Source organism: Takifugu rubripes, chromosome 15, assembly GCF_901000725.2.
Source record: "Takifugu rubripes chromosome 15, fTakRub1.2, whole genome shotgun sequence".
NCBI lineage: Eukaryota > Metazoa > Chordata > Actinopteri > Tetraodontiformes > Tetraodontidae > Takifugu > Takifugu rubripes.
The window spans coordinates 2,678,619-2,706,153 of NC_042299.1; the positions used below are offsets into that span (position 1 = coordinate 2,678,619).

The window sequence follows — 27,535 nt, forward strand, 5'->3', positions numbered from 1 at the left end:
ACTAGTGGGTGGGGCTTAAGTCTGATTAAAAGCTGAATCTGCCAATCAACCTTCAGAAGACCAGACTCTAGCCACACCCACTGCTACAAGTCAATGGACCAGTGGGTGGGGCTTGAGTCTGATTAAAAGCTGAATCTGCCAATCATCATTCAGAAGACCAGACTCTAGCCACACCCACTGCTGCAGATGCTTGGTGGGCGGGACAAAATACCTAATTAGCCTCCGGTTTCACTATAGTGAATAAATGGTCCTCTGCTGTCTCATTTAAATCCACGCACACTTGCTTTAACAGGTTTAATGACTGATATGCTACAGGAGAAGAAAATAGCATCAGTTATTTAATTTATATGTCAGAATTTCATCAAAGATATTAATAGTATTCCACAGGGGTCGATGACTGGACCAGTTTGCGCTTTACAAAAAGGACTCTGGTGTCACTTAGATAAATTTGATTATCACATATATCAAGACAACCCGTTACTAATGTCCTCAGTCTGTGACCCATCAAAAGTAGAAATACTATTTATTTTCTTTTTTTCTGGAAAACCATAGCAGCAAGCATTGCCCCCATCACCACCCCATTTTTTCCCCCTGTATTTTATCTATCAAGAAAAGATAATCCAGCCTGTCTCCCAGGAAGTAGGTACATAGAATCTGCATGGCCAAGATAAGCCTTTTGAAACCATGTGGGTAGGTATTCTATTTTATATTGCACGATAAACAAAACTAAATAAAACACAAAAACTTTATTTGTGATTATCTAGTTAAAACATGCATTCAAGAGCCTAATAAGGTTATGGCCTGACAGCCAAGAGTGTCGGTAGTAAAGGTTAGGGTGTACCCAGAGAAATTAATTAGATGTTGCCAGGCTTAGGGGCTTATTATTTTGACCAGGTTCTCTTCTTCCCACATGCTAAGAGCTAAAGGTTAATCAATTTGAGAAGCATCAGGAGCTCCCAGTAAGCACTGGAAACTAGCAGTATCCCAAGTATCGATATCCTGGTATGTCTGAAATACCAACCACTCCACAATTTAAGGAATTTTTCTATTTTGTACTTTCTCCAAGTCAGTAAAACAGGAAAAAAAAATACTGCATGTAAAAGATTTCAGCAACGCATGTCATCAAGGTTTAGCCTCTCTGCTCATTCTCTGGAAGCATTCAGCCCACACATTAGCTAATCAACTACCAATCATCACATATAAAGATGCTGTTTTGCTGGCTGCTGAATATTAAACTACATCTCATTGAAACATAAAACAGGGGTTTTCAAACTATAAAAATGTAAACCTTCCCATAAAGAATGCAAAATACAAGGGTGTTGGACTTTGCAGCTATTATATATATTTTCTTCTAATATATATCTTTGACAGCAGATGCAATGTTGGGTTTACCTTAGCATCCATTCAACTTCCTTTGGGCATCGAACTTGTGGGTGTAGAAGGTGAAAAGAGACTTTGGAGTTAACGTGCTCTCATACTGTTATCGAAGCCTGTACACAAAAATCCAAACTTTTAAAAACCATGCCAGTCATTTTTGCACTTTCGGCACAGCTCGGTGTCTGTTTTTTTTTAACCGAAGGCTCGTTAAATATAAATATATAAATGCATATGGCTATTGTTTTTCTGCCACTCCCTCCAGTCGGAGGCGCGCTTCAGAGTGTTAATCGGAAGGCACTGTGAGCTGTGGTGGTGTTGCACAACAGGAAATCAACAGACAACACGCCAATAGAATACATTAAAGTGAATTTAAAACGAGAGCCTGCTTCCACACTACAAAGCAATTATTTCATTTGCCTTCAACACTGACTCAAATCCACAAATTTCTTACCACAACACAAAACTCTATTTCTGCTTCTCACAGACACAGTAAACACACTGAGTAATGACAGTGTTCTGCAGTTTGACAGCAGCTAGGTTTTCCATCTCAGAATGCCGTCCCTCCTGTGATTTGATCTATTTTTACATATATGTATCGCCGAATTTCTTTAAGAACATCAAACAGAATATAATGGAAGACCCAAACATGCAAATCAAGTAAGAAACAGTAGGGAGCCTTCCTCAGTGTTAGAACGTGGCCTTTTTGTTAATAGATTCAGGATTAGCAAGTATACCAAATTTAGCTCAAATCTATGCACAGTTTACTTATGTGTCATATTATTGAGAACATTTACATAACTCCGCCCTAGTAATGAAGAAAATAACTGGCAGAAAATGTCACAAATACATTTCCAAATACTTTCAAAGGCGCTATGAAAACAACCATTATGTAAAAACAGAACAAACAAGCAGTGGTGAACCTTCCAAGACCTTCAACCAGAATTCATTTGAGATGGAAAAACAGCGTTGTGAAAACAGCGTTGTGAAAACAGCGGGCCGCCGCTGATGATTGCAAGTCAATAAATAAATTGTTCACTAATTAATATAAGCCAGACAGCAGACACCACAGAAAAATGAGAACAAGATGAACAATCAGTGTCCAGAGGTTTGGAGAAGGGGACAGTTTACTGCCTGAAATGGTGGTTGCAAAAAATAAAATGGAGGGGGAAAAAAGCCTGGGGCGACTTATATATCAAACTTACATACGACAGCCTTTCTATTGATATTAAATGACGCAAAGTAAAACCAAACTTTCATGATTCTCCAAACCCAGAACGAGAACAGGAATCCCAAATATGATTAACAGAGCAGTAATCAATGTGAAGCAAATCAAATCACTGCTCTCGGCAGTTTCAGCCACTTATTTGTCTAATGTGGTATGACAATTTTTCCCAGCTGACTCACAGTTGGCTCCATCTGCATTAATGAGCACCATCGGCTGGCAGGCTGAGGCAGATTCCCTCCTCCTGCGTTGTCCTCACGCTGAAATCTGTGAGCAATAATAAATCAAGGCCACTTATCGATTTCAACACGCCTAACCCATCCACGGCGAAGCTACGTGCGTTCAACTTTAATATCAATCAGGGTGTCGGGGAGTGGGGAGTGAATCTACACTGGAATGCTGCATTTGCCTAAATGGATGTCTTAGAATCCCAAAAGGAACTCAGTCACTTGTAGACTTTATGGTTCACATTATAGTTATTCCTGTTATTTATCAGGGGATCAACACATCTTTTTCTCTATCATCTGCAACAAGGATTCAGTCTGTGCAGTTGCCAGCATGTTTATCAGTTTATCCAAATAAACCGGTGTTGGTTCTGTCTGGTGTCCAGAGATCTCTGAGTAATACAAGGGGCAGACTGGGGCATCACACAGGCTCCTACAGTACTAGACAAGCGGCTAATCTAAAGATAATTACTGCGCTATTTGCTGTATGAAAGACATAATGGAAGGATTTTTATATTATGCTCAGCTCGTAAGCTAATTCTGGCAGCCAAGTCCCATCAACAGCCATATTTAATGTTTTGTATTAGCAGCTGATTGCCTGCACTGAACACATTTCAAAAACGATGAACCGACAACAGTTTCAGATCACGTCTTCTTGTACTGTAACACTTCTGTAAGTGTGGACTTTTGCTCTGCAGCAGTGTCTTTAAGGAGCAGAAGTTAACGCTTTCCTCGGCATGTTCCTTCATTAAAAAGGCCAACGGCAGAGAGCCAGGACCCGACGAGAGGAGGGGGAGCCAGGAACGCTTCCTGCTCACAGGGGCCCAGTGTTGACAGACGGTTCGGAGACATCTCATTCCAGAAATGACAGTGTTCTCCACTGATATGAACAGAGACGGCACATGATCTCAAAAGCTCCTTTAAGACCCACCAGAGGTGGTTCCCCTCATGTAGCTTCTTTAAAAGTACCAGTTTTTCGATCCTTTTATAATCTGTTGTGCATGCAACACATCTTGGTGTCCAAGTGTAGGACACAAAAGCCCAAAATGTCCTGGAAGCTGCGTCTTCAGTGCATCGATGTGCCCTAATGCTTATTTCTATTTATGGCACCAACCAGCGAGCAACTGGAGGGAAAGTTGCCCCAACTCGGCCACAGAGTTGTTGGAAACTAGACAGAGCGTCGGAGTGTCTGACTGGTACTGGTCCATTCATGATGAGGTCACTTTAAACAAACCAGTATACATGCTGTTATTTCCTGTATGCAGCCAACGAGCTGGCTAGCCTTGCTTCAATTTGAATTTTGCATATTGTAATTTGTCCAGATTTTGACTCCGACTAACAAAAAAAAAACATCCTAATTTCTGGTCTTTCTGGTAAGACAGGATAAAAGAGCCAAAAGCACAAAACAAAATTTTAGGTGAAGAGAGAGAGTGTGTGTACATGTACGTGTGTTCATATGCCATTACGTCAGCAGTTTCACACACTGTCCAGGGATTAATTTTTTGCAGTGGACATGCTCCTCCACAAAAGTACCGGCTCCTAAAAGCGAGTAGCATAGCGTAGCGTAGCGTAGCGTAGCGTAGCGTAGCATCACATAGAGTAGAGCAAAGCCAATACTGTCAGTGGAAAGGCGCCATAAGTGCTAACTTTGACATCAGTGTTTGAATGTGAGCTGCAGGGTCACTGCAAGTGAGGTGAGTAGTCAAAGAAGCTTTGTCATAAAAAGCGCTGTTTAAATAAGACTTTTGCATCAATGACACTGGGTCAAAACTCTTTTTATACCATATTAAGACCGTAACCAGCTTTTTATTATACCACTCATGTCTCTGAAAAGAGAAACTCAATATTTTGTCCACAGAATTTCAGATATACTCAGAAACACAGGTAATCAAGTGATAGACATTGTAATAAAATCTCGTCAGAATCTCGTGATTGCAGATGAATTAGTTCATACAAGGTAGAAGAACACGCTGGTCCTCCTCCAGTGCCTTGATGTGGTTGGGATTGTCCCAGAAATAGGCCACCGAACCAGAAAATAAATGGTTTTACTTTTTTTTTAGCATTGAACAGGCACATCATGAGTATGTGTTTGATGAAAGGATAATTCTGCTGACTAGTTAGTTATTGTGAGAGCACAAAAGTCCCAAAAAATCCTCAAATGGACCAAAGAAAATTGCAGCGATGACTGAAATTACGCGCACAATGAAATGATGACAAATAATGTACAAAGAAGTAGATCGGCGGCGAACACGTTGTGGATCCAGGGAAATTCAAAGTGAATTACATGAAATGGCTGCACGGGTGTAAACAATGCATGATTGATTAGGACACACAGCAGTCGGGGCAAATAAGAGTCTTACGACACAAAACTAGAGTATGTTTGTTTCATGATAACACTCATAATTACAGTGATGCCTTCAACACAACAGCCGACACTGGGAAGTTTAGTAATCAAGCAAAGTTAGTAATCAATTAACCAGTAACTCTCTTAGCACACAACATTAGAATGATTACGATTCCAGCCATGCTTCATCTTGCAGCTAAGATGCTGTTTGGATATAAGAACATTAATTAATGCCTGTCACCATCATTTCTTTACCTGTGCTTGCAGATAATAAGGCAGGAATGTAGCAAGGCTACACCTGCATATTTATATTACTTTGCACCTTGCTTTGGCTCTACTGTAAAATCCTTTGACTTTTTGGATGTCACATTAGTATAATTAAAGGGATTAAGGAACGAATGATGTCTTCATCTCGTGTTTAGAGAACATAACAGCATTTAATTAATAGCAATGCGCTCATCATAACAGTCATGTGAAACTAAGTGGGCTACAACTCTTCCAATCTATTTCTGCACAAGATACTGTTGTTATTCACACCGCTGAAGATCAAGCCAACTTGCTCAAGGTCACACCAGCCTCAGAAAGAGGATAGAAGGGGGATTTAAGTGAGTTTGAAGATGGCAGGGTTGTTGATATTTCACAAACTGCTGATCTAATGGGATTTTCACCCACAACCATCTGCAGGGTCCAAAAAAGATGACAAAAAGGCAAAAGTAGCTCCAATAACCACTGGTTCCAACCAAGGACTGAAGAACACCATGTGTGAAGGACCAACACGTGGAACCTTGAAGGAGATGAGCTACAGCAGCAGGAGACCACACCAGGGCCACTCCTGCTAGCTAACAACAGGGAAATGAGGCTACATGTGGCCCAGGGGAGATATGTTCTTGGCCCACTTTGGGCCCCTCAGGACCAGTTGAGCATCGTTTAAACTCTGCAGCCCACCGTACTCCAGTGGCCTCTGCAGGCCCCAGAACTCCACCAATAGATCCAACCCAATCTCACCACAGATGTGCAGCCAATAAATCTGCAGCAGCGATGCTGTCATGTCAGCATGGAACAAAATCTCAGAAATATTTCTAGCACCTCGTTGAAAGTGTGACAGAGGAGGCTCTGAGGTTGAAGGTGTGAAAGAAGCAGAGTGTGAAAATGGCATGAAAGTGTCATTGGATTAGTGTTAATGATATCAGAGCGGTGCATCCACATGTTTAGACACACGAGGGTGGTGACAGCCTGTAATTAATGTCTGAGACATGGGGGAGTGGCCAAGACTACGCACACCACAGAGGCTGCTGTTATTAAAAATTAATGACGATCTCACTGATCTACAACATCAAACCTGGAGAACCAATTAATGTAAAACTGGGGGAAAATGATGGATGGATGGATGGATGGATGGATGGATGGATGGATGGATGGATGGATGGATGGATGGATGGAGGGAGGGAGGGAGGGAGGGAGGAAGGGAGGGAGGGATGGATGGATTCAGTGCCAATGGTGACCAGTGGTGACCAGAACCTTGGGTTACACCATCTCCGTCTCAAACTCCCTCAGATGAGCTGAGACTAAGATTGTGACGAACCCTCAGGCCTCTGTGGGAGGGCCTGACCTCCACCTAGCTGCATTTAATCATTTTCAACGTTCATATTCAAAGAGCCTTAAGAGGAAAAACAACAACCTGGGTTTGTTTTCCTTACAAAAAGCTGTTGTTCGAATGAGAAAATCCTGAAAAAGAAATTGAAGGAGTCTCATTAACCCTGGGCCCTCAGGCCTGTCTTTGTGAGCTGCAGCCTCCTGCTCCTGATATCATCTGCATTTGTCCATCATAACTTATCAGCGTGGTTTCATTAGAGAAGTTCTCAGCCTAACCCAGCCGAGCCACGACGTACGGAGAGCATAAAGGCAAAGCACTTCAACTCTGACCCAGTTCCGAGTCATTTTCTACAATCAAGTTGACGTATGTGAAATACCTCTTCATCATCAGCACTTGGAACAGCTCGGATCCTTTCTAACTGAATGAGGATGTCACATTATGACAAGCAGCGACTTGATCCGTTCCAGAGTAAAGAAATGTCCCTCAAGCACAACAAATCATCAAGACATGAGAGAAATTAGTTCTGACTGACTGATAATGATAAAAAAACAGTCTGGGGTTGATTGTAATTGTTGAGCTCTGGGCTTTCAAACCCCGGATCTGAGGGAAATCTCTCTGGAAATAAAAGGCAGAATCTCCCGAGCAGGCTCCAGCTAAATGCCAGACCTTGGTGTTATTGAGCCGGACTGGAACGCAGCCATCCCAGCCAGTGCTCCCAGTGCATTTCTCCAGCGATCGGCGCCGTGGGCAACAAGTGCAGGATGACGATACGGGAGCAGTGAAAACACAGCAATGCCCACCTGCACCTGTTGTTGGGGTCCAGGGTTGTGTCTGGTTTTTCCTGCAGGGGGCGTAGTGGAGCAGCTGGCACTGTGGGCAGGCGCACCTGTTGGCAATTGTCATGTGGTCACCTATTTAGCCTGCCTATCTGCGCCGGAGTGTTGTGTTGCTTTTGTGTTCTGTCCCGCTTGTTTCCCGGCACGTTTGAGGTCTTCATGCTGTCTGCTGGATCGGAGAGCGTGCCGCACCCGACTCCCGAGTTCTCTGCAGTCCAGGGGGGCTGCTTCCATTCCAGGACTCACCCTTGCTCCCTGCAGTCCTGGAGAACTGCTTCTGTTCCGAGTTCTCTGCAGTCCTGGAGGACTGCTTCTGTTCCCGAGTTCTCTGGTGTCCTGGAGGACTGCTTCTGTTCCCGAGTTCTCTGCAGTCCGGGAGGACTGCTTCTGTTCCCGAGTTCTCTGGTGTCCTGGAGAACTGCTTCTGTTCCTGAGTTCTCTGCAGTTCTGGAGGACTGCTTCTGTTCCCCAGTTCTCTGGTGTCCTGGAGAACTGCTTCTGTTCCCCAGTTCTCTGGTGTCCTGGAGGACTGCTTCTGTTCCCGAGTTCTCTGCAGTTCTGGAGGACTGCTTCTATTTCCGAGTTCTCTGCTGTCCTGGAGGACTGCTTCTGTTCCCCAGTTCTCTGCAGTCCTGGATAACTGCTTCTGTTCCCGAGTTCTCTGCAGTTCTGGAGGACTGCTTCTATTTCCAAGTTCTCTGCAGTCCTGGAGGACTGCTTCTGTTCCCGAGTTCTCTGCAGTCCTGGAGGACTGCTTCTGTTCCCGAGTTCTCTGCAGTCCTGGAGGACTGCTTCTGTTCCCGAGTTCTCTGGTGTCCTGGAGAACTGCTTCTATTTCCGAGTTCTCTGCTGTCCTGGAGGACTGCTTCTGTTCCCGAGTTCTCTGGTGTCCTGGAGGACTGCTTCTGTTCCCGAGTTCTCTGCAATCCTGGAGGACTGCTTCTGTTCCCGAGTTCTCTGCAGTCCTGGAGGACTGCTTCTGTTCCGAGTTCTCTGCAGTCCTGGAGGACTGCTTCTGTTCCCGAGTTCTCTGGTGTCCTGGAGAACTGCTTCTGTTCCTGAGTTCTCTGCAGTTCTGGAGGACTGCTTCTGTTCCCCAGTTCTCTGGTGTCCTGGAAAACTGCTTCTGTTCCCGAGTTCTCTGGTGTCCTGGAGAACTGCTTCTGTTCCCGAGTTCTCTGCAGTCCTGGAGGACTGCTTCTGTTCCCGAGTTCTCTGCAGTCCTGGAGGACTGCTTCTGTTCCGAGTTCTCTGCAGTCCTGGAGAACTGCTTCTGTTCCCGAGTTCTCTGCAGTCCTGGAGGACAGCTTCTGTTCCCGAGTTCTCTGCAGTTCTGGAGGACTGCTTCTATTTCCGAGTTCTCTGGTGTCCTGGAGAACTGCTTCTGTTCCCAAGTTCTCTGCAGTCCTGGAGGACTGCTTCTGTTCCCGAGTTATCTGCAGTCCTGGAGGACTGCTTCTGTTCCGAGTTCTCTGCAGTCCTGGAGGACTGCTTCTGTTCCCGAGTTCTCTGCAGTCCTGGAGGACTGCTTCTGTTCCCGAGTTCTCTGCAGTCCTGGATAACTGCTTCTGTTCCCGAGTTCTCTGCAGTCCTGGAGGACTGCTTCTGTTCCGAGTTCTCTGCAGTCCTGGATAACTGCTTCTGTTCCCGAGTTCTCTGCAGTCCTGGAGGACTGCTTCTGTTCCCGAGTTCTCTGCAGTCCTGGAGGACTGCTTCTGTTCCCGAGTTCTCTGCAGTTCTGGAGGACTGCTTCTATTTCCGAGTTCTCTGCTGTCGGTTACATTTAGGACTTTTGCTCCATAACCGTTGGCGGCTGATCAAAACCGATTTGGTCGTCTGACTTCGGTTTAGTTCTGCTTTTATTCTCTCCAAAATAAGACAAACATTTCCACGGCCGTCACGACACAAGAAAGATGTTAAGAGAAAACTGCGAGACGTGTGCTGAGGACTGTGGGAGGGAATCTGAACGCAGCTGTCAAGGTTGTTCAAATCGATCTGCTCTGAGATGGAAGGCTGAGCTGAAGGTGGTCACAAACTCGTCCCCATTGTCCCCCCCCCCCGTCCCCATTAAAACTCTCTGGTATTGGAGAGTTTAACAGTAGAGCAAATAAATTCATTTTAGACTCACTTGGTTTCTCACTTAAGATACTCAATTGTTCAGAAATAAATGAGTAAATAAAATTAGAGGACAAAATGACTTGTTAAAGCACTACTCAGCTTCCACAGTACATTAGTCTTATCCATTTTAGTGGGACTAATTGGAGACTGACAATGAAAGATAAACAGCATTAATCTGTGTAATTAGGCTGAGCCAAAATGACTTCCATCCACCTGGAACTAGGACCCTGGAGCCAGGCGCCGCGGAATCTAACTACCAAATTCGTCAATGACTCGAACTACCTTAGAAAAACATACGAAAAGCCTTATTTTCTGAAATGCAGTGAACACGTCCTTCGACAGGACATTCGTTAGACAACGAGATGACGTCTCAGGAGGACAAAAAGGGTGCAGAGCATTTTGTGTCTCCCTGCAGGAGGTGGTCATACTGGTGGTTCACACTGGACATTAATTGAGGAATTGGACACAGTCCTGCTGTGGCTGCACCTTTCCAGAGACAGTCCTGCCATTAGCAGCCACTTTGCTCTCCAGTAAGGCTTTTAAGACCAGCGCAGGGACTGTGCCAAAGGTCAGCCACACATCGGCTCAGCTCTCCTGGGTGCTAATCTGTCCGCCTGTGGGACAAATGACAAGGAGCCAAATGATAACAGGCTGTCAGTGACACAGCAGAGAAGCCAGGGACACCCAGCTTAACAGTGGACGCGAATACTTAAAAACCCGTCTAAGCAGAAGAATAGCTGCCTTTTCTCCCGCCGAACAACCAGCGGATCATCGCTCGCTGCCGTCCACCTTCGGCGTCCTCTCGCACTCTCATTTAGGAGCAGTTGAAGGTGGAATTGTGATCGTAATAGAATTCAGCGCTGGCTTGAATGCCTGATGTTGAAGGTCGACGCGCGACTGAAGAAGCTTCCAGCAGTTCCCTGATGCGCGTCAACAATCAGTCCAGGTATTCAAGAGCAACTCAGCCGGCAAGTAAAAAAAAACTATTTGGGAGCAAAAGTGCAGACTATGGGATGCGTGATGCTCTGGCGTCTGCTGCCACATATGCTCAAGCACTTCAGTTGTTATATTACATCCAGACTGTCAACATCTGTCAACTCAAATGAACACGTATAGGCTAGGACTGAACTCCACGTTAGCAACACGGCACATATTTAATAATAGAAACCCGACGGAACACAGAGGAACCAGACTTTACTTTACCAGATTCAGCTTTCTTTCTCTCGTGAAATGATCATCGATGAAATTATGCAAAGGGGACAGGCAGCGCAAGCCAGAGGAGCCACCACATGCTATGACAGTGGCCTATGTGGGATAGCAAAAAAGCTCATTAAAGCTGTGAGCTTTAATGGGGGTATCATAAAAGTGAGGAAGGTTGTCTTTGTTAAAAGACTGGAAAAACTAAACACAGCCGGTGATGTTTCGGTTCTAGCTCCATGAATTAGTAAGAAGAGAGAAATGTTACAATGTTAAAATCCTGATTTTTAACTCAGTTTTCTGACCTTTTACTATCCAGCCGGGCTGATAATAACGCAACGGGCAGTTTTAGAGATTTATTTTAAAACAAAAACCTTTACAGGCTTTTTCCACACTTTTCCGACTCATTCTTATTTTTCAAATCGTTTTGTCTCCTATTTCACTTTATTCTGTCACCTCTGTGTGTCCCTGCAGGCAGAAATAGTGATGAGACAAACGGGAAAAACAAGTGTGACTTTAATTCTTGGGGGTTTTCTGTCATTACCTTGGCATTTCTGTCACATTTTTGGGACACTTGCTTCATTTTTATTGTTTCCTTTTAAAACTGATGAACAACATCAGAATAGGTTGTATTAGTGCACTAAGAAGGACTCGGAGCTCATTTTAACAGCAGTCAAAATGACAGCTGAGGTAAATACAGCTAATAAGAGCAGAACTAATAAGGTTCTGCTCCTCAGCAACGAACCGGAAACAGGACATTTGGTTGCTGAGAAAAAGATTCTGACAAAATTCTAAACTCAAAGAGGTAGTGTTGTTTTCGAGATAAGAGAACGAGGAGCTGTGGTAGAGGAACAGAAGGCCTTGATCCTGCAGAAATGCTAACACCTGAATTTATAATTCAAAATAATTTCCATGACTGCGCTCGGAGGCTAGTGGCGCTTGTCCTTGACTGGTTTGTGTCAAGACACTGTATGTTACAAACAATATAAAAGGTTTATTTTCTGCAGCTTTCGGTCAAAGGTCAAGGGTCAGGGTTGAGGACGGCCAACTGCCAATCAGCTGTTAGCTAGCAGAGCTGGCAAATGATTTACTGAATGGTCAGAAGGACAAACCTCAGGCCGGAGCCACCAGAAGAAGCTACTAAGAATGTCATTATCATCAAATAAGTTCTGTACTTAAGGGGGGAAAAGAAAATGATTCATAAAACCGTCATGTTACACAATAAACCTAACCAGAGCGTTTCTGCCTGACCTAAATATAGTCAAGATTCACATGCTAACTTTACATTTAGTTCTGCTCTGTGCGTCCGTCCCTGCCTACACATTCAGAAATAGTGCGATGTTCAGGATCGATCGCGACTAGAACAACAGCAGCAGATCTGCAACCATAAAGCAGCTTTCAGGGAATCCACACGGACTGTTTTCTTTTCTCTTTTCCTGGCACGTTGTGCAGCAGCGCCACTTAACCTGCATCTAATTCACTGACACCCACTCTGAGGAACTTTCACTATTTCCCCCATTTAAGCTAATTGGAAACCAATATTTGTTACAAGTGCCACATTGATGAAAGCACTGGCGACGTTCCAGCCTAAAACAATCAATTATTCCGAACAATCACAGGAGGTCAGTATATAAATGAAACTGTCGCTACCAGAAAACCCCACTCTGAAAACAAACTGGAATTGACTTCTTTTTCTTCTTTTGTTTAACTCGGACCTTTAATCATTTTTGCTCGGTGACATGCGTCTGTGCACATTATGGAGGAAGAATGTGACTAAATTTCAGCCACTTACATGTTTACTGTTGCCTATCATTGTCTCTCGTGTAATCGTGTAGAAGAACAACAGATTTTTTTTTCTGTGCGAAGGAATTAATTAGGAGCAGCGTCGGCTTTCGTACATCACCCATTATTTTCATCACGAGGAAGCAGCTAAAATATAAAACCAAACGAACCGCCGTGACAGATGCTGCGGGCTCGTTGTGGATTAGATGCTGACAGAGTCAAGGCCGCCTTTTAATACTTGGGAACTATCTTACTAGCTAGATCAGTACAAATATCACAGTCATCTTTGGGGTTTTGTCTTCCCCACAATAGATCCAAAGGCATGAAAAGAAAGAAAAATTTGTTTTTTGGGCAACAAAAAGCAGAAGAATTCCTGATAAATTCTGAAAAATATGAACACCTCAGACACTTTCACATCCACTTCCTGTTAAAGTTGAATTATTTAAGCATGAACATAACATAAAAGGTCTGTATAATGTATAATTTATTACCGTTCTACAAGTAATGTGTGGAGCGTATTTAGGACTTTCTAGGCACCGTTGCTTCACGTGCGTTACATTAAAGGGGACATTCACCCTTTCACATTCACCCTTTCACATTTACACTTTCACACACAGATTGCAGAATAAACCGGTATGATTTAGGAATAAACAATAATAAACATTCATTGGCCTTCAGTATCTGGCTCAAAGACACTCAGTGGTCTTTGGGGAGGAAAAGGACAGAATCACTCACACATCCATCATCCAACAAAGAAGAATGTGTGAAGACCACAGAAAGATTCCAGGTTTATTCTCTTCTCTTATATTGACATTGAATTATTCACTCTCTCCTCTCCTCTCCTCTCCTCACCTCTCCCCTCTCCTCCTCTCCCGTCCTCTCTTCTCCTCTCCCCTCCTCTCCTCTCTTCTCCTCCTCTCTTCTCCTCTTCTCTCCTCTCCCCTCGTCTCCTCTCCTCTTGATGACATCATAGTTGCACACTGACCTCTGACCTGTTCACTTTCTGTTCTTTTCTTCAGTATATCTAATGTATTCACATGTATGATGCATCTGTCTCTCCTCTCCTCTCCTCTCCTCTCCTCTCCTCTCCTCTCCTCTCCCCTCCTCACCTCTCCACTCCTCACCTCTCCTCTCCTCCCCTCCTCACCTCTCCCCTCCTTTCCTCTCCTCTCCTCTCCTCTCCTCTCCTCTCCTCTCCTCTCCTCTCCTCTCCTCACCTCTCCTCTCCTCTCCCCTCCCCTCTTTTGCTCTCCTCTCCCCCTCTCCCCTCCTCCCCTCCTCTCCTCCCTCACCTCCTCTCTTCTCCTCTCCTCTCCTCTCCTCTCCTCTCCTCTCCTCTCCTCTCCTCTCCTCTCCTCTCCTCTTGATGACATCATAGTTGCACACTGACCTCTGACCTGTTCACTTTCTGTTCTTTTCTTCACCATATCTAATGCATTCACATGTATGATGCATCTGTCTCTTGCGCTCCTCTCCTCTCCTCTCCTCTCCTCTCCTCTCCTCTCCTCTCCTCTCCCCTCCTCTCCTCTCCTCTCCTCTCCTCTCCTCTCCTCTCCTCTCCTCTCCTCTCCTCTCCTCTCCTCTCCTCTTGATGACATCATAGTTGCACACTGACCTCTGACCTGTTCACTTTCTGTTCTTTTCTTCACCATATCTAATGCATTCACATGTATGATGCATCTGTCTCTTGCGCTCCTCTCCTCTCCTCTCCTCTCCTCTCCTCTCCCCTCCTCACCTCTCCACTCCTCACCTCTCCTCTCCTCCCCTCCTCACCTCTCCCCTCCTCTCCTCTCCTCTCCTCTCCTCTCCTCTCCTCTCCTCTCCTCTCCTCTCCTCTCCTCTCCTCTCCTCTCCTCACCTCTCCACTCCTCACCTCTCCCCTCCCCTCCTCTCCTCTTCTCTCCTCCCCTCCTCACCTCTCCCCTCCCCTCCCCTCCTTTCTTCTCCTCTCCCCTCTCCTCTCCTCTCCTTTCCTCTCCTCTTCTGCCCCCTCTCCTCCCCTCACCTCTCCTCTCCCCTCCCCTCTTTTCCTCTCCTCTCCCGCTCTCCTCTCCCCTCTCCCCTCCTCTCCTCCCCTCCTCTCCTCCCTCACCTCCTCTCTTCTCCTCTCCTCTTGATGACATCATAGTTGCACACTGACCTCTGACCTGTTCACTTTCTGTTCTTTTCTTCAGCATATCTAATGTATTCACATGTATGATGCATCTGTCTCTCCCCTCCTCTCCTCCCCTCCTCTCCTCCCTCACCTCCTCTCTTCTCCTCTCCTCTCCTCTTGATGACGTTCTTTTCGTCAGCATATCTAATGTATTCACATGTATGATGCATCTGTCTCTTGCGCTCCTCTTTCTCTCCTCCCCCTGCCATGCCTCTGCTTTTCTTCCTCTTTGACCCAGACTTTCTGGAAAGCACAAGAGCTGCTGGCCATCAAATGTCCCACCCTCCTGAGCTTGTTCTCTCTGTACTTGACTGCTTGTGTAGGTACCAACAGAATCTCCATCCAGGTCCTTCACACGTGTGCAGATGCCATCATACCCCAAATCCACATGCTGGAACCAGGAAACCGGATATCATTATGACATTATAGTCTGATTGTAGCTCATTGAGACATGAGCTACTCAGCTTCCTCAGGTCTTGGATGTACAACTATGGAGCACACAAATTGTCAGTGTTCACCCACCACGCATTTTCATAAGCAAGGTCAAGATCACGGCGGCTCCACAGCTTATTTCATGACACTTTCAGCGGCTCAACAGGCTGCTTGGAAGTTCTGTTCAATGAAGAAGACCTGAAAAAAGGCTGAGGGTGTCGAAGAACGCTACGGAGGATGGGCGCCTGCAGGCTAGCACATTCATCTGTTCATCTGTGTCAACGGTCTTCAGGCTGTGCTATCATTTCTGTCCAAACACTTCATCCAGCCGAACTGCGTTGCCAGCCTGAGGTACATGCATGCGGGGCTTTTACAGGCTAATAGGAGGAGGCTGCAGACAGCACAGCGGCTTTAAAACCCAACAGTGTTCATTTGTAAGTCCAATCAGACCGGAGCGGTGCTAGTAGTGATCCCTGCAGGTGGATGTGAGTATCACACCTGCTCGCGTTAGCACTTTCAGGGTCGGTCGGAGGAATATGCAGGCATATGAACACGGTTGATCAAACTCTCCCTCCTGTGTGTCACACACACATCTGGCGTGTGTAACACAGCTAATCGGGACCTTGTTTGAACTGCTGGTATTTAAAATGATGAGCCTAAAAGTGCAAATGCATTGGTTTCCTTGTAAGTCACAAGGAAGGCTATTGAATAATTTTATTATCTGATAATTAACACTGAGCTCTAGTACACTAGGTGTGTCTAAGTTTTTTTCTCATTATTACTCAGATAAAGTGGAGCTAAAGGACAGATGGAGAGATTACCTGCTTGTCCTGTCTCACCTTCTGCAGGTGTCATTTACCTCTTTTTTCATGTGTTCTGATACAGAAACATGTAGAGCAGAGTGATGCTATGCTCACGTGCATGCGCACGAGTGTGTATTATCTATGTGCTGTCTTTGTGCCTGCATGCGTGCATGTGTGGGGAGAGGAGGGGGGCGTATCCTTTATTGGTACCACACCTTTTCTATTCGTGGGGAATGGAAGAGTAAGTGCTGCTGGCTGTTAAAATTAGGATAGAAAATAATCAACTGAGAAGACTAAATAGTTGTTTTCCACCATGAGACCTTACAACAATCCATCCATCCATCCATCCATCCATCCATCCATCCATCCATCCATCCATCCATGCATCCATCATTTACTTAATGATGCTCTCGCTCCTATCTCAGTGATAACCATGTCAGCTCTCTAAACATTCCATGAAGTGGAACCAAAACACTGAAGAGGGGGGGCGATAATTGCATTTGTATAATCATATATTGCGATCAATAGGTGCACAGCCTCTCACTAAGTGTCTCAGCTGTGTGCATCCTCAACAGGACATTAACCAAGCGAATCAATAGCGTTCAAGGGCACCGAGCAGAGAGCCTGCGTCCCCCAGTTCTGCTCAATGTTCCGATTGAACTTGGAAATGACAACTGCTGAGGAATTAAACAGACCGTGCGCGCTGCTTCCGTGAAAGCAGCAGCTCCAGGAACACAGTCGGTCCCGATGGCGCACCGGCGGCGCGCTGTGAAGGAAAGACAGTTAAAGACTTACTTTAAGACGGCGCTGTCTCCCTGTCTGACCGTGATGTTGTCCTTTAAAACTGAATCTCCGCTTCGCGCCGGAACTCCTGCAGGTACAAGGAATAACAGTTTAAGTCCCAGGACCACAAGGCATTTCCCAGGCATCGCCAAATCGCCACAAATTCCCATGTTTCTTGTGCTGCTGTTGCTGTTGTTTTTCTTTCTACCGCCGCGCAACTTCCACAGGAAAACTTGAAACAGAAATTCCTTTTCTTGCGTCTTGAAGGCAGATTCCCAACAGAGGCAGCGGCGCCTTCCGGAGCCGCGGACGACCTGGATGCGCTGCAAGTAAACAGGCTTGTGTTCAAATCTGCGCCGTGCGTGAGACAGACGGGTCCCTCTGACCGCTTCAGCCGCTCACTTGGCAAACTGACTCTGGGTGCGAGCGCAGCTCCGCGATTCTGGAGGGAAACTGCGCACCGTCTTCCGCGCGTCAAACGCTAATGGCTGTGAAATGGATGCTGAGCTGGACGCAGCAGCCAAGTCTCCTTCTGCGAGTCCCCTTTCACTCGGTGCTCCCTGCCTCTCTGGCGGACTATAAGAAGCTGTGAGCAGTCAAAAGGCTGAATTCGCAGCAGTGCTCTGTATCGTTAAGAATCTCTCTCTCTCTCTCTTTCTCTCTCTCTGTCTATCTCTCTCTCCCTCTCTCTCCAGGTAGCATCACTGGCCATATGGTGTCTCTACCGACAGTTCTTCCACCTTCACAGTGGTTAAGTGACCCCCAGTGGCCCCTGAACGGGGTCTTTATCCTGTTTAAAAACCAGACCACTTCATTTTTGACATGGAGCTTTGTGGATGTGTGAGGATTGTAGTGATTTAGTGTGTCAGGTACTTTCATTTAGTACCTGTACTGTAGAATTTTTGGGCATCTTATTATGGACTGGCCACTACGTGTTCCTCTTCCAGGAAGGCACCGAGCGGCAAGGATATTTAATTTATATTGCACATTTCAAACGTGGTGCTTTACATAAAAACAGCATGAAAACACTATTTAAGAGCACAAAAGTGTGATTTGCTGTAAAGTTGTTCCGAGAGCAAATAGAGCAAATGAATGATGGGATTTTAAACTGTTGTAAAAGTGTCAGTAATTTACAGAGATTAGAAGTGCTCCTCGCTTTATTACCAAAGATAATTCTATTGTTTTCTATGTTAATGAAGGAAATTCGAGTGCTGAGCAATCAAATTCTTTTTTCCTGTCTCGCCTGTTTTTGACCCCGCTGCCATTCTGTAAGAACAACCTCTCCCCAAGAGGCCATCGCTAGGAAGCGCGGCAACCGGATAAAGAAAAAGTCATTTACAACAACATAATCGGGATGGTGTCGCTCTGAAAAGGCTGAGGCAGCGAGACAGGCAGCTGGTGTCCTGGAGAGATCTCCAACACTGAAGAGCACAAAGAGCTGGAAACGAAATGAGATCTGCCCCTCAAACCGGGATGGACAACTTTTTCAGTCTCGGCGTGACTGCCGATGGCTGGGAAGCCAATCACGATTACATATAGTAGAATATTACTGAGCAGTATTTCATTTCTCTATAACAAACCATCTCAACCCCCAAAAGCATCTTCATCAGATGGACAAACAACTTTACACTTTCAGTGGTATTTAATAAACAATGTAGGTTAGGATGAAACAAAAACCTTTAATGGATATCAATTTACTCTTAAAGGGTGGAAAAACTCTTTATAGATGCTATTTTAAGCCAAGTAAACCTCCTCATAATAGAGGAGCAGAGCGTTCCCACAGCCTAAAGACCCAAAATGCAATTTTTTCCAGATATAGAGTTGCCGATCACAGCCGGAGCCAATAAATGTACGGGTTTATTTAACTGAATTAACCGATTATACCCATTCTCGGTCACTAAAAACGTTGGATATCAGTGGGCCGGAAAGAGGTACATGACACAATTCAAGGTCTGGTGTTGAAACGTGTACAGATGTAGTTTGGAAACCAAAGATGTCACGGAAAAGCAGCTCACAAAGTCGTTTTGAGCCTGAGATACTTCAGCCCAATTGACTCTAAATGAAGCTGTTATTTTTAAAAAAAGAACTGTAGTCTCAGAAGAGTCGCACCCAGGTCGCCCAGGTTCACGCGCATTTGAGAATTAATTATCTCGGTTTTGCTTTTACGGAGTCGCGTCAAAGCTACAGAAGAGGATAAATCTCCTCATGTCACCTTCATCAGCAGCATTCTGGATCCACACCTGTTCTCATACTAATTAGGATCATCCGTCAGGGCCAAGAACGTGCAGCATCAGGCGAGTCAGGAAAGACTAGGCTGGGAAGCCTGTTTTTAAAGTCAAATATAAACTTATACCAACTTTAACTGGGTTAAAAGAATCCAGAAGAAGATAAAAGGAAAATGTGCGGTAAATGAAAGCAAATGTCGGAAACACGAGCGGGCAAAGAGAGAAATCACTGAGTCTTGCAGAAATGAAGAGGAGGAATCCAGAGGGTCGATCCTGCTGCTGTTCGGTTTCTTGACACACATCTGTCACTCTCGCAAACCTCCCCCACCGATGGAGCGGAGCCCCATCAAAACAGCGAGGAGGCCTCCGGGTTCCACAGCAAAATAAAAGGAGTCACTCCAAACGTTCACAAAAAGACTGCTATTGCTGCTCCACGGCAACACGGCAACCATTCCAAAGGGTTTCCCTTCCCAGACAGTCTCAGTCCCTCCTGCCATGTTTACCAGGAACAAGACAAACAGATCTGCCTTGAAACCTCTTCAAATCATGAGATCAAATATTAAACGATATTGAAGAGTTCTGTTAGACTAATAAGACAAAATGTGCAAAACCTTGACTCATGTCCAATCCTTTCACAGTTTCCTTTCCTCACTGCTAAAAACGTGTGAACAACCACTAATATCCAACTTTTTTAGTTCGTGGGAATTATTGCCGTTCAGTTCTGGGTCAAATGACCCTGGAATAAATGTGGATTTTTCTTGGCTCTGGCTCCGATTGGCGATGGGAACTGTCGTCGAAAGGGGCGCATGAACGAAGTTCACCACAAATTGAGACCAGACGCCAAAGTTCCTTTCCTACCTTGGCCAAGGGGAGTCCTGCTCCGTTACAGACACGTCTGCTGTCCCGGGGACTCTCACTCCACCCCAGAATTGTCTCTTTTGTTAAAACAGGCATGATTACATGGCAGGAGGCGTTTCTTTAGTCCCATAGTTTGCATCAACCGAGTCACATTGCCCATATTTGACCATATTGAAGCGGCTCTTGGCCTATGCACAGGTGCACAGCCTTGAGAACCCTAACCCAAGCAGATATCACACATTGTTGTTTTGTCCTCCTTCTCACAAACACGCTCACATACAGTTTCCCCAGTCCACTTTACCCCAGTTAATCCTTCTATTATTATTCTATTATTATCTACGAAACTACTCTACTTTTATTGAAATAGCTATAACATAAAATGCGATTCGCTATATTTCACAACAGAACATCCAAAGAGATGTGGGAATTTGCTACCTTTACCCTTCGATGACGTAACCTCCAACGTATCATCGTAATCTGCCGACTCGGCCACAAACGTCCTCCGTCTGCTCCGTCTGTGTTGAGTTTCTGTGCTTAGAAAGAGACTCTAGAAAAGCAAGTATGCCGCTAGCTTCCATGCTTCCTCCCATGTTGCGTTCCGATCTTTGCTTCCCCTTCTTTTGGGGATGTTTCTGACATCACGAACATGATGACATCCGAAGAGGCTCCAGAAAATCCAGGTTTATTGGCTTGGGAATGGAACCAACCTCCTGTAATTAGCCGGTTTATCCATATTTCGCACACACTGGTTTCACACTTGATTTTTTGATTCTTTGTCCTGCACTTTGAAAGTGATGAAAAGCAAAATGAAGGAAAAGTGCAATGTGGCACACTGAAATTAAATGCAGCGGAGGGCTTCGAATCAATAACACTCCAAATGACATCGAGTTGTTCATTTCATTGAAATGTTCTGCCATTGACCTCTTCATGAAAAGATCAGTCTACCATGCTGAAGATATAAAATGACACAGTCTGAGAGCGTCTTTCACACCAAACTCTGCCACTTCTGTTTCACGCTAGTAATGGCTTTGAGTTGATAGCTGCCCCTTAACCTTTGTCAGTGATCGGTGTTTCATTGTTAACGTATTTGACAAACATTCGCGCCTGACGTCGGTGTTTGATGGATCGTGTGGGGAATGAAGTAGCGTTTCCTCGAAGAGCTCAAGCCGCTGATAGTGTGAACTTCACTAAAGTGCACTTTGTTTGCTAATGCGCTCCTGCGCCGTCTGTCCCCAACCACATCTGTATGCACAGGGGCGACTCTGGCCACGAGGGAAGAACACAGCACTTTGCTACTAACAGCAGCACGATGACAGCTTCACAGTCTCCGGAGAGTATTGAACAAATTAATTAGTCTATCTTCACATCAGTTTAGCTCTTTTTAAGATATTGGGATGGCAGATGTCATCAGTAGCACAGATACAGCAGCAAATGTCGGTCTTGTCTCATCTCCAGTGTTTGCCAGCGTGTGAAATCCCTGATACGGCTTGGAGCCTGTTGTGTTTTCATCAATCCTGCCACACACCGACTTCACGATAAAAGGCCTCCTTTCAATAACAAGCACTAAGTGCATCATACCTCACAGTGCCAATAAGTCAATTACATCTTTTAACTGCTATCAGGTGTTTGAGGGATTTTATTGGCTCTCTCATAACTGTAAAGGAAACCACTTTAGCAACCACAACACAACATTCTTTAATCCAGGCTTTAGATCTCATTCCTTCTCCGTCCAAAACAAACATATGCTTCTGAAACATATTAGTGAAAAATGGTGTGGAAATTATATCGTCAGCATTTCTGCTGGTGTACGGTAACTGTGTGTGCGGCAGTGACGAGAGAGCGTTAGCAACAGCTGCTAATGAACTTATACGCCTTGGGCTTTGGGTCGGCTTCTGATGGAACTTTTCACCTCGTGATTACCCCAATGACTCCTCTGCCTCCCCTTCCGCATGTGTCTCATATATTTGCTTGGGGCCAATCCTAGGAAAACCCCTTAGCCCTCTTACCCTTTTGTCTACCTTGTATAAACACACCCCTAGGCAGTGAGATGCCACTCCATTTCCCCTGCTTCATCACCCTTTTTCCACCATCACCTGCGGTATACCATGACAATTTCTCTAACCCTTCATTTTGAGTGAATATCTCAGTTTGGCCGTGTAGCTTTTCTCCTTAGCCCCTTTTGGGAATTGGGATTAGCCCTTAGTGTGCTTTTTCCGTGTCCTGATTCATTCCTTGGGTTGTTGGTGTCTCCAGCACCTCTGTTTTCAGATTTCTTCAGACCTCTTGGCTATTGGCCTCTGGATGAGTCTGCCTTTGACTGCCTTTACATTCAAGGACACTCAGTTGGAAATGAACTCACTCGTTACCAGTCGGGACACCAACTTGAATCAGGAATCCACCGTTCTTTTAGTTTTACACCCGAATGAATTGGACCCAATATTGCACAGGATGTTTACCATCATTACATTTAGAACCAGCAGATACAATATTCAGCGTACTGTCGCTCTGGCTTCCTGCTGCCTGTAAAACTTAGGTGTTTAAAAGTGCTTGTAAAAAAGTCAGATCTAAAGTTTGCTTGCGTTTAGCTTTTGTTCCCGTTATTGAAGCATGACTAAAGTTTCTGCTCTCAGTGCTGCGGCTGATGTTGGATATATGCAAATGAATGCTGGTGGAATGAAGGACCCACTCTTTGATCCCATAATGTAGAAATTTCATGTAAACAGACTTGTTTTTCATGGGCACTGATAATGTCTCCAGAGAGACACCAATGGACTGTCTGCCCTCGCACGCTTGTGTAGGTAAAGACCTTTAGACTCCTAATGGGACTGAATGGCTCGCTGGAATAATCGTACATTTGATTTTATAAAAATCTGTTTTTTGAATATTTAAAGCAGGAAGAGGTCCAAATATTAGTATAGATGGAGATAATTGACGTCTCAGTGGTGACAGGAAACAGACCCCAACAAAACGCCAAAGCTCTTCTCATCAAAAAGGCTCAGTTTAATACATTTGATACATTTTTGTTATTCAGTTTCTTTTCCTATTTTGCCTGAGCACAATATATGCAGAGCGGCGTAGCGTCTAGCACTGTTGCCTCACAGCAGGAAGGTTGGGGGTCCAATCCCCAGTTATAACAGACCTGTGTCGAGTTAGTATGCGCTCTCCGTGTCCTTGTGGGTTTCCTCCGGGGGCCACCGTGAAACACAGACAGGTCTGCTTAATCAACAGCGGCGCCGCAGCCGAAGCTGCGGCACCCCTGATTGGCCTGGAAATTTCTTTGTGCAAGCAATTGTATAATGAAGATCAAGTATTCCTCCTCCTTCTTCTTTCTCACACTCCACAAAATTCATTTTTTGGGGTGATATTTTTTGCTCATTTTTTGCTCGGAGACCTTTTTCCAGCTTGTCTGTATCTCTTCTGATTTCATATTTTGACAGGTTAACTGTCCTCTTTAGTTTATGTTGTCCTTTTCGAGCCGGCGTCACATACTTTTGCCGCTTCCTTTTGGGACTTCCTGTTTGATTCTGTGTCTCTTTTTGATTGATCAATTTCATTGAATTAAACAATAATGAGCATCATTAGCATCACCATCATGAACAACCACAGCAGTAGCAGTAATTACAGTTGTATTAGAGGTGTACTAGCATGGAACCAAACAAAATACGGGTTATGTCCTTTATTCCGGTACACACCACATGAAGCAGTGTCTCTGCGTCATCATAAGAAGATGGAGCAGGAATTACTCGCTCACCTGTCAGGTTATTCCGGGAGCCGCAGCTCATTAATTGTGGTATCATATAACAGCTGATCAGTTGTTGTTCACCTGTTATTGGAGAATTATGATGATGACTTTCTGTCGAGTAATTGGGAAAAGATAAGACTTAATTAAAACTGAACCTGAATGGGATGCGACGCCGGCCGTTATGTTCACGTCCTAATGTTTTTTAAATGAAATCCTTTCCGCTGACCTCAGCAAATTCTAAGATTTGTGGTCTTAATTAAAGTCAGGGGCTGTAAGGAGGGAGTGGGCGTTCTTCACCTACACCCTGAGTGGATTAAAGCTGCAAGGTTTGGTCACGTGATGTTCTTCTAACACCTCGGTCGCGTCACAGTGCTATTAAAGAATACGAACAGTGCTGTGCTGTGCTGTGCTGCCAGTGATCCGCTCCGTGCACTGCTGTCAGAGGATAAAATAAGACCACGATCCGCTTCAATCATGCCATGAGCATTATGCTTCTGATCCCCCATCCTCTGCATCCAGCAGGTCAGGCTCATCCATGACCTTGCCAAAGATCAACTATAAGCTAAGGTGCCAAGCATGCCGAAATGACAAACTAGAACGACGCTGTTTGCTTCGCAGCTCACCCGACACCCGTGGCAACAGCTGGCGTTCCCACACAGGCTGCATGGAAAATGGAGAGGAAAAGAAAATCCAGGCCGCGTTGATCCGTTGCTATATAGCAGGTATTTGACATAGAGTATTGATTTTAACAGGCTCAAATGAACGAAGCCAGCTCGTTCCCATTAACGTCTTTGTGCTGAAGCTGAAGCTGAACACAACCGAGCTCGTTCAGAAATGCTGTTTCTCATTTATTTCACTTATACATGCAGTGACATTCACATAATTTCCTGCTGCGACACATTAACACCAGACTCTGGGAGGTTGATGCAAACCATCCATGCTAATCTCCATTCATATCATGCAAGGATGGGCAGAGCGGGCAGACAAAGGAGCAGCCACTGACCAAAGCGAGCTAATACCAGAGCAAAAAACATGCTTTGAGTGAATAAAAAGAACTCACTCAAAGGATTCAGTCATCCGCAGAAGCTCATGATGCCACCCCAACACTCATGTTACGCAACTTATTCACGAGTGGCTGACAGCGCAGATTTAAAGTTACAGACGGGTCACAGATGGCAGCCAAACCTTCCGGCAAGGAAAAAAAACAAATGCGTACATGTGCCACACATGTGTGAGGGGAAAAAAGATGTTCGCCTGGCATATTGTAGTCGGAAGAGCTTTATCATTCATTAGTATGGCAGTTGGGCTGTGACACAACAAGGGAATTTCATAAAGTGCCAAAATCCAGCGTCGGAGGACATTCATTCAGTTTGCGTAACGCACTGCTGAAGCGTCAAATTAGCTGCGGCCAAACACCGCGTTGCCCTTTTGCCCTCTGTCTTCCCCTTTTCATGCATATATTTGGTCTAATGTGTCGGAGGGAGATTTGATTGTCAGACAATTTCATTTATGTTTCAACCCAATATCCTTCAAGTTTGGTTGTGTGTTTTTTTTTTTTTTAAAGTTACCAAGGCCAAAATTTGATCAAATATTATTGGCTGCTCACTACATTTCAGCAGCCTTTTGATGCGCCGAGGTCCTGTTGCACGTTATTGTTCAGTCCAGTCATTAAAACAGAGGAGGAGAAACCCCAGTAAAGCACAAACCATCATGGCCTGTCTGTATTTTAATTTTCTCCCACAAATCTCATTAAAACGCGATGTCACAGGCGCGGCTTCTCGTCGGGGACGTTTCAGCGCGACAAGTGTTCAATATATGGTGAATACGAGTGAAAGGAGTGGCTGAATGCAGTTTATAATACTGGCTGGATCCTTTTTTTCCCCTTTTATTGCACAATAGATGTGTTAAAACCTTTCTACAGAGGTAAAAATCCTTTAGAACGTTGCTCTACAAGCACAAAAAGCTCTATTTAAGAACACCAAATAATCCAATGTGGGTGTTCAGCTGATGTTTGCTTCAGACTGTCAGAACGATCAGCCTTGCATGCTTTGTGTATCAGGCTGATTTTGGAATGACACGGTGCATTTATTGAATGATCTTTATTTATTACATGTTTTTATTTCCCTGAGCGCTGTGGGATGCACCCACTGATCCGATCAAGGTTGTTGTGTTGTCCCTGTTCAAATGCGGAGCTACATTTAGTGCCATTAATGTGGAACATGTCCAGGGTTGCGGAAAAGTTTTTTTTTTATGCATATTTGTCAAATTTTCAACCACTTTTGCAACTTTATTGAATGCAAGCACAGGGAATCAGAAGCTGCTTGAAGGTCAAAGCTAAATCTTCCTGCATTATCCTGTTTCTTAAGGAAAAACATGAAAAGGCCTGAAGTGTTTGAGTTTTTACGTCTTTCTACATCTATGTGTACACTTACAGTCTCCGCTCCAAATGAGAATGATCTCATCATTATACTCTGCTGTTAACTTTGCTCTAGAAAGTTACGACTGTTGCAGAGATAATTGAATAAAAAGTGTTGGATCATGTTGGAAAATAGAGACAAGAAGCTGGAAACAATCGACTAAACTCGGAGCTGTTTCTTTGCTTGTACCTTAACCAAAATGTCCCGTTTCTAAAGGTCCACAGTGATGACAGATTTGTCCGTGCAGAGGCGAAACACAAGCGCTACATAATCATTTAGGACAGTCAAGAATAGGCTGTCATTCCGTTCCGTCGGTGTCGGATTGTTCATTTGTATGTGTGTACCGGGGTGGTTAACCCTCAGGTTAGAACCAGTTTAGATGCCGACAATAACAGTATCCAATCTGCAGAGACGAGCAGCTTGCTTATGCACAAACTGTCACTGCAAGACGGATTCTTCAAGGTGAATGCATCTAACTGAGACATTTCCATTCAGACATTACTCAAATGGAACTAATACCCCGGGATAGAATGAATCAACCATTCGAATCCTATTTGACACTGACATATGGATGGCGGTCGGGAAAGTTGGGAAATAATGAGGGTACAGTTAAAGAGGGGTTACACACTATTTCAGACAGTTAATTGTCCAATTTGAGCCTCAGCTGGTGACGGCGGTGATGGATTTATTGATTTATTTACAGTGTGCGGCCTTAAACACGCCACGGTGGCTGTATGATTTGGAGTTTTTTGATGCTGCCACAGGCGGCTCAACTGTGCTACGTCTGTGTATTCACCCAACTGTTGAATATTGGGCCTCTGCTGGGACTTTTGGTACATATCATGTGTGAGAAAAGGTCTCCATCTTTGCAAAACTCCACATTTGGAAACACCATGAAAGCAGATGGGAGTTTTTTTCTTTACTGTTTTTTTGGAATTGGTTTTTGCACATAAACAACATTAAGTGCACACATTTCTACACAAAACAGGGTCTCATCCAGCAGACACAAGCGAATCTCCTCCGTCTTTGTACTTATCTCTCTGGTGTGTTCTTCAAATATTGACTGCTGTTCTCTGTTGCTAACTCAGATCAAAACGCAACATCCCCCCATCGACAGCTGCTCAGTTGCAACAGAAGTTACACTGAGATGCTTTTAGGTGTTGTTGTTTTTTTTTTAATAAAAGTTACTTTATGTCTTGTGTTAAGGTCTTTAATGACTGACCTTAACTAAGCTGTTAGCTCAACGTCTCAATGATGCTTCTAGAAACAGTTTTGGTCTCAACTAAAGGGGGATGTATGTTTCTGATCAGTTGAAATAAATCCATGTGGGCTATTCTTTTATTCTTATATTATTTATTGTGAAGGATCTTTTTTTTAAAAAATGCTTTGGTCTAAGTTTCTTCAGAGAAGCTAAAATAATCTAAGA

General features: G+C 44.6%; 1 protein-coding gene across 2 annotated transcripts in view; it reads right to left on the reverse strand.

The window, feature by feature from the left end:
* Window positions 1-27,535, reverse strand: part of opcml (opioid binding protein/cell adhesion molecule-like) — a 158,217-nt gene that overhangs the window by 79,665 nt on the left and 51,017 nt on the right. The window contains exon 2 of one of the 2 annotated variants that reach the window (XM_011611034.2): window positions 16,880-16,955. In XM_011611034.2, the coding sequence (XP_011609336.2) occupies window positions 16,880-16,955 (76 nt within the window). Of the gene's footprint in view, window positions 1-16,879; window positions 17,545-27,535 lie in introns of those variants that run through there. The other variant, XM_003970731.3, reaches the window with a different exon arrangement.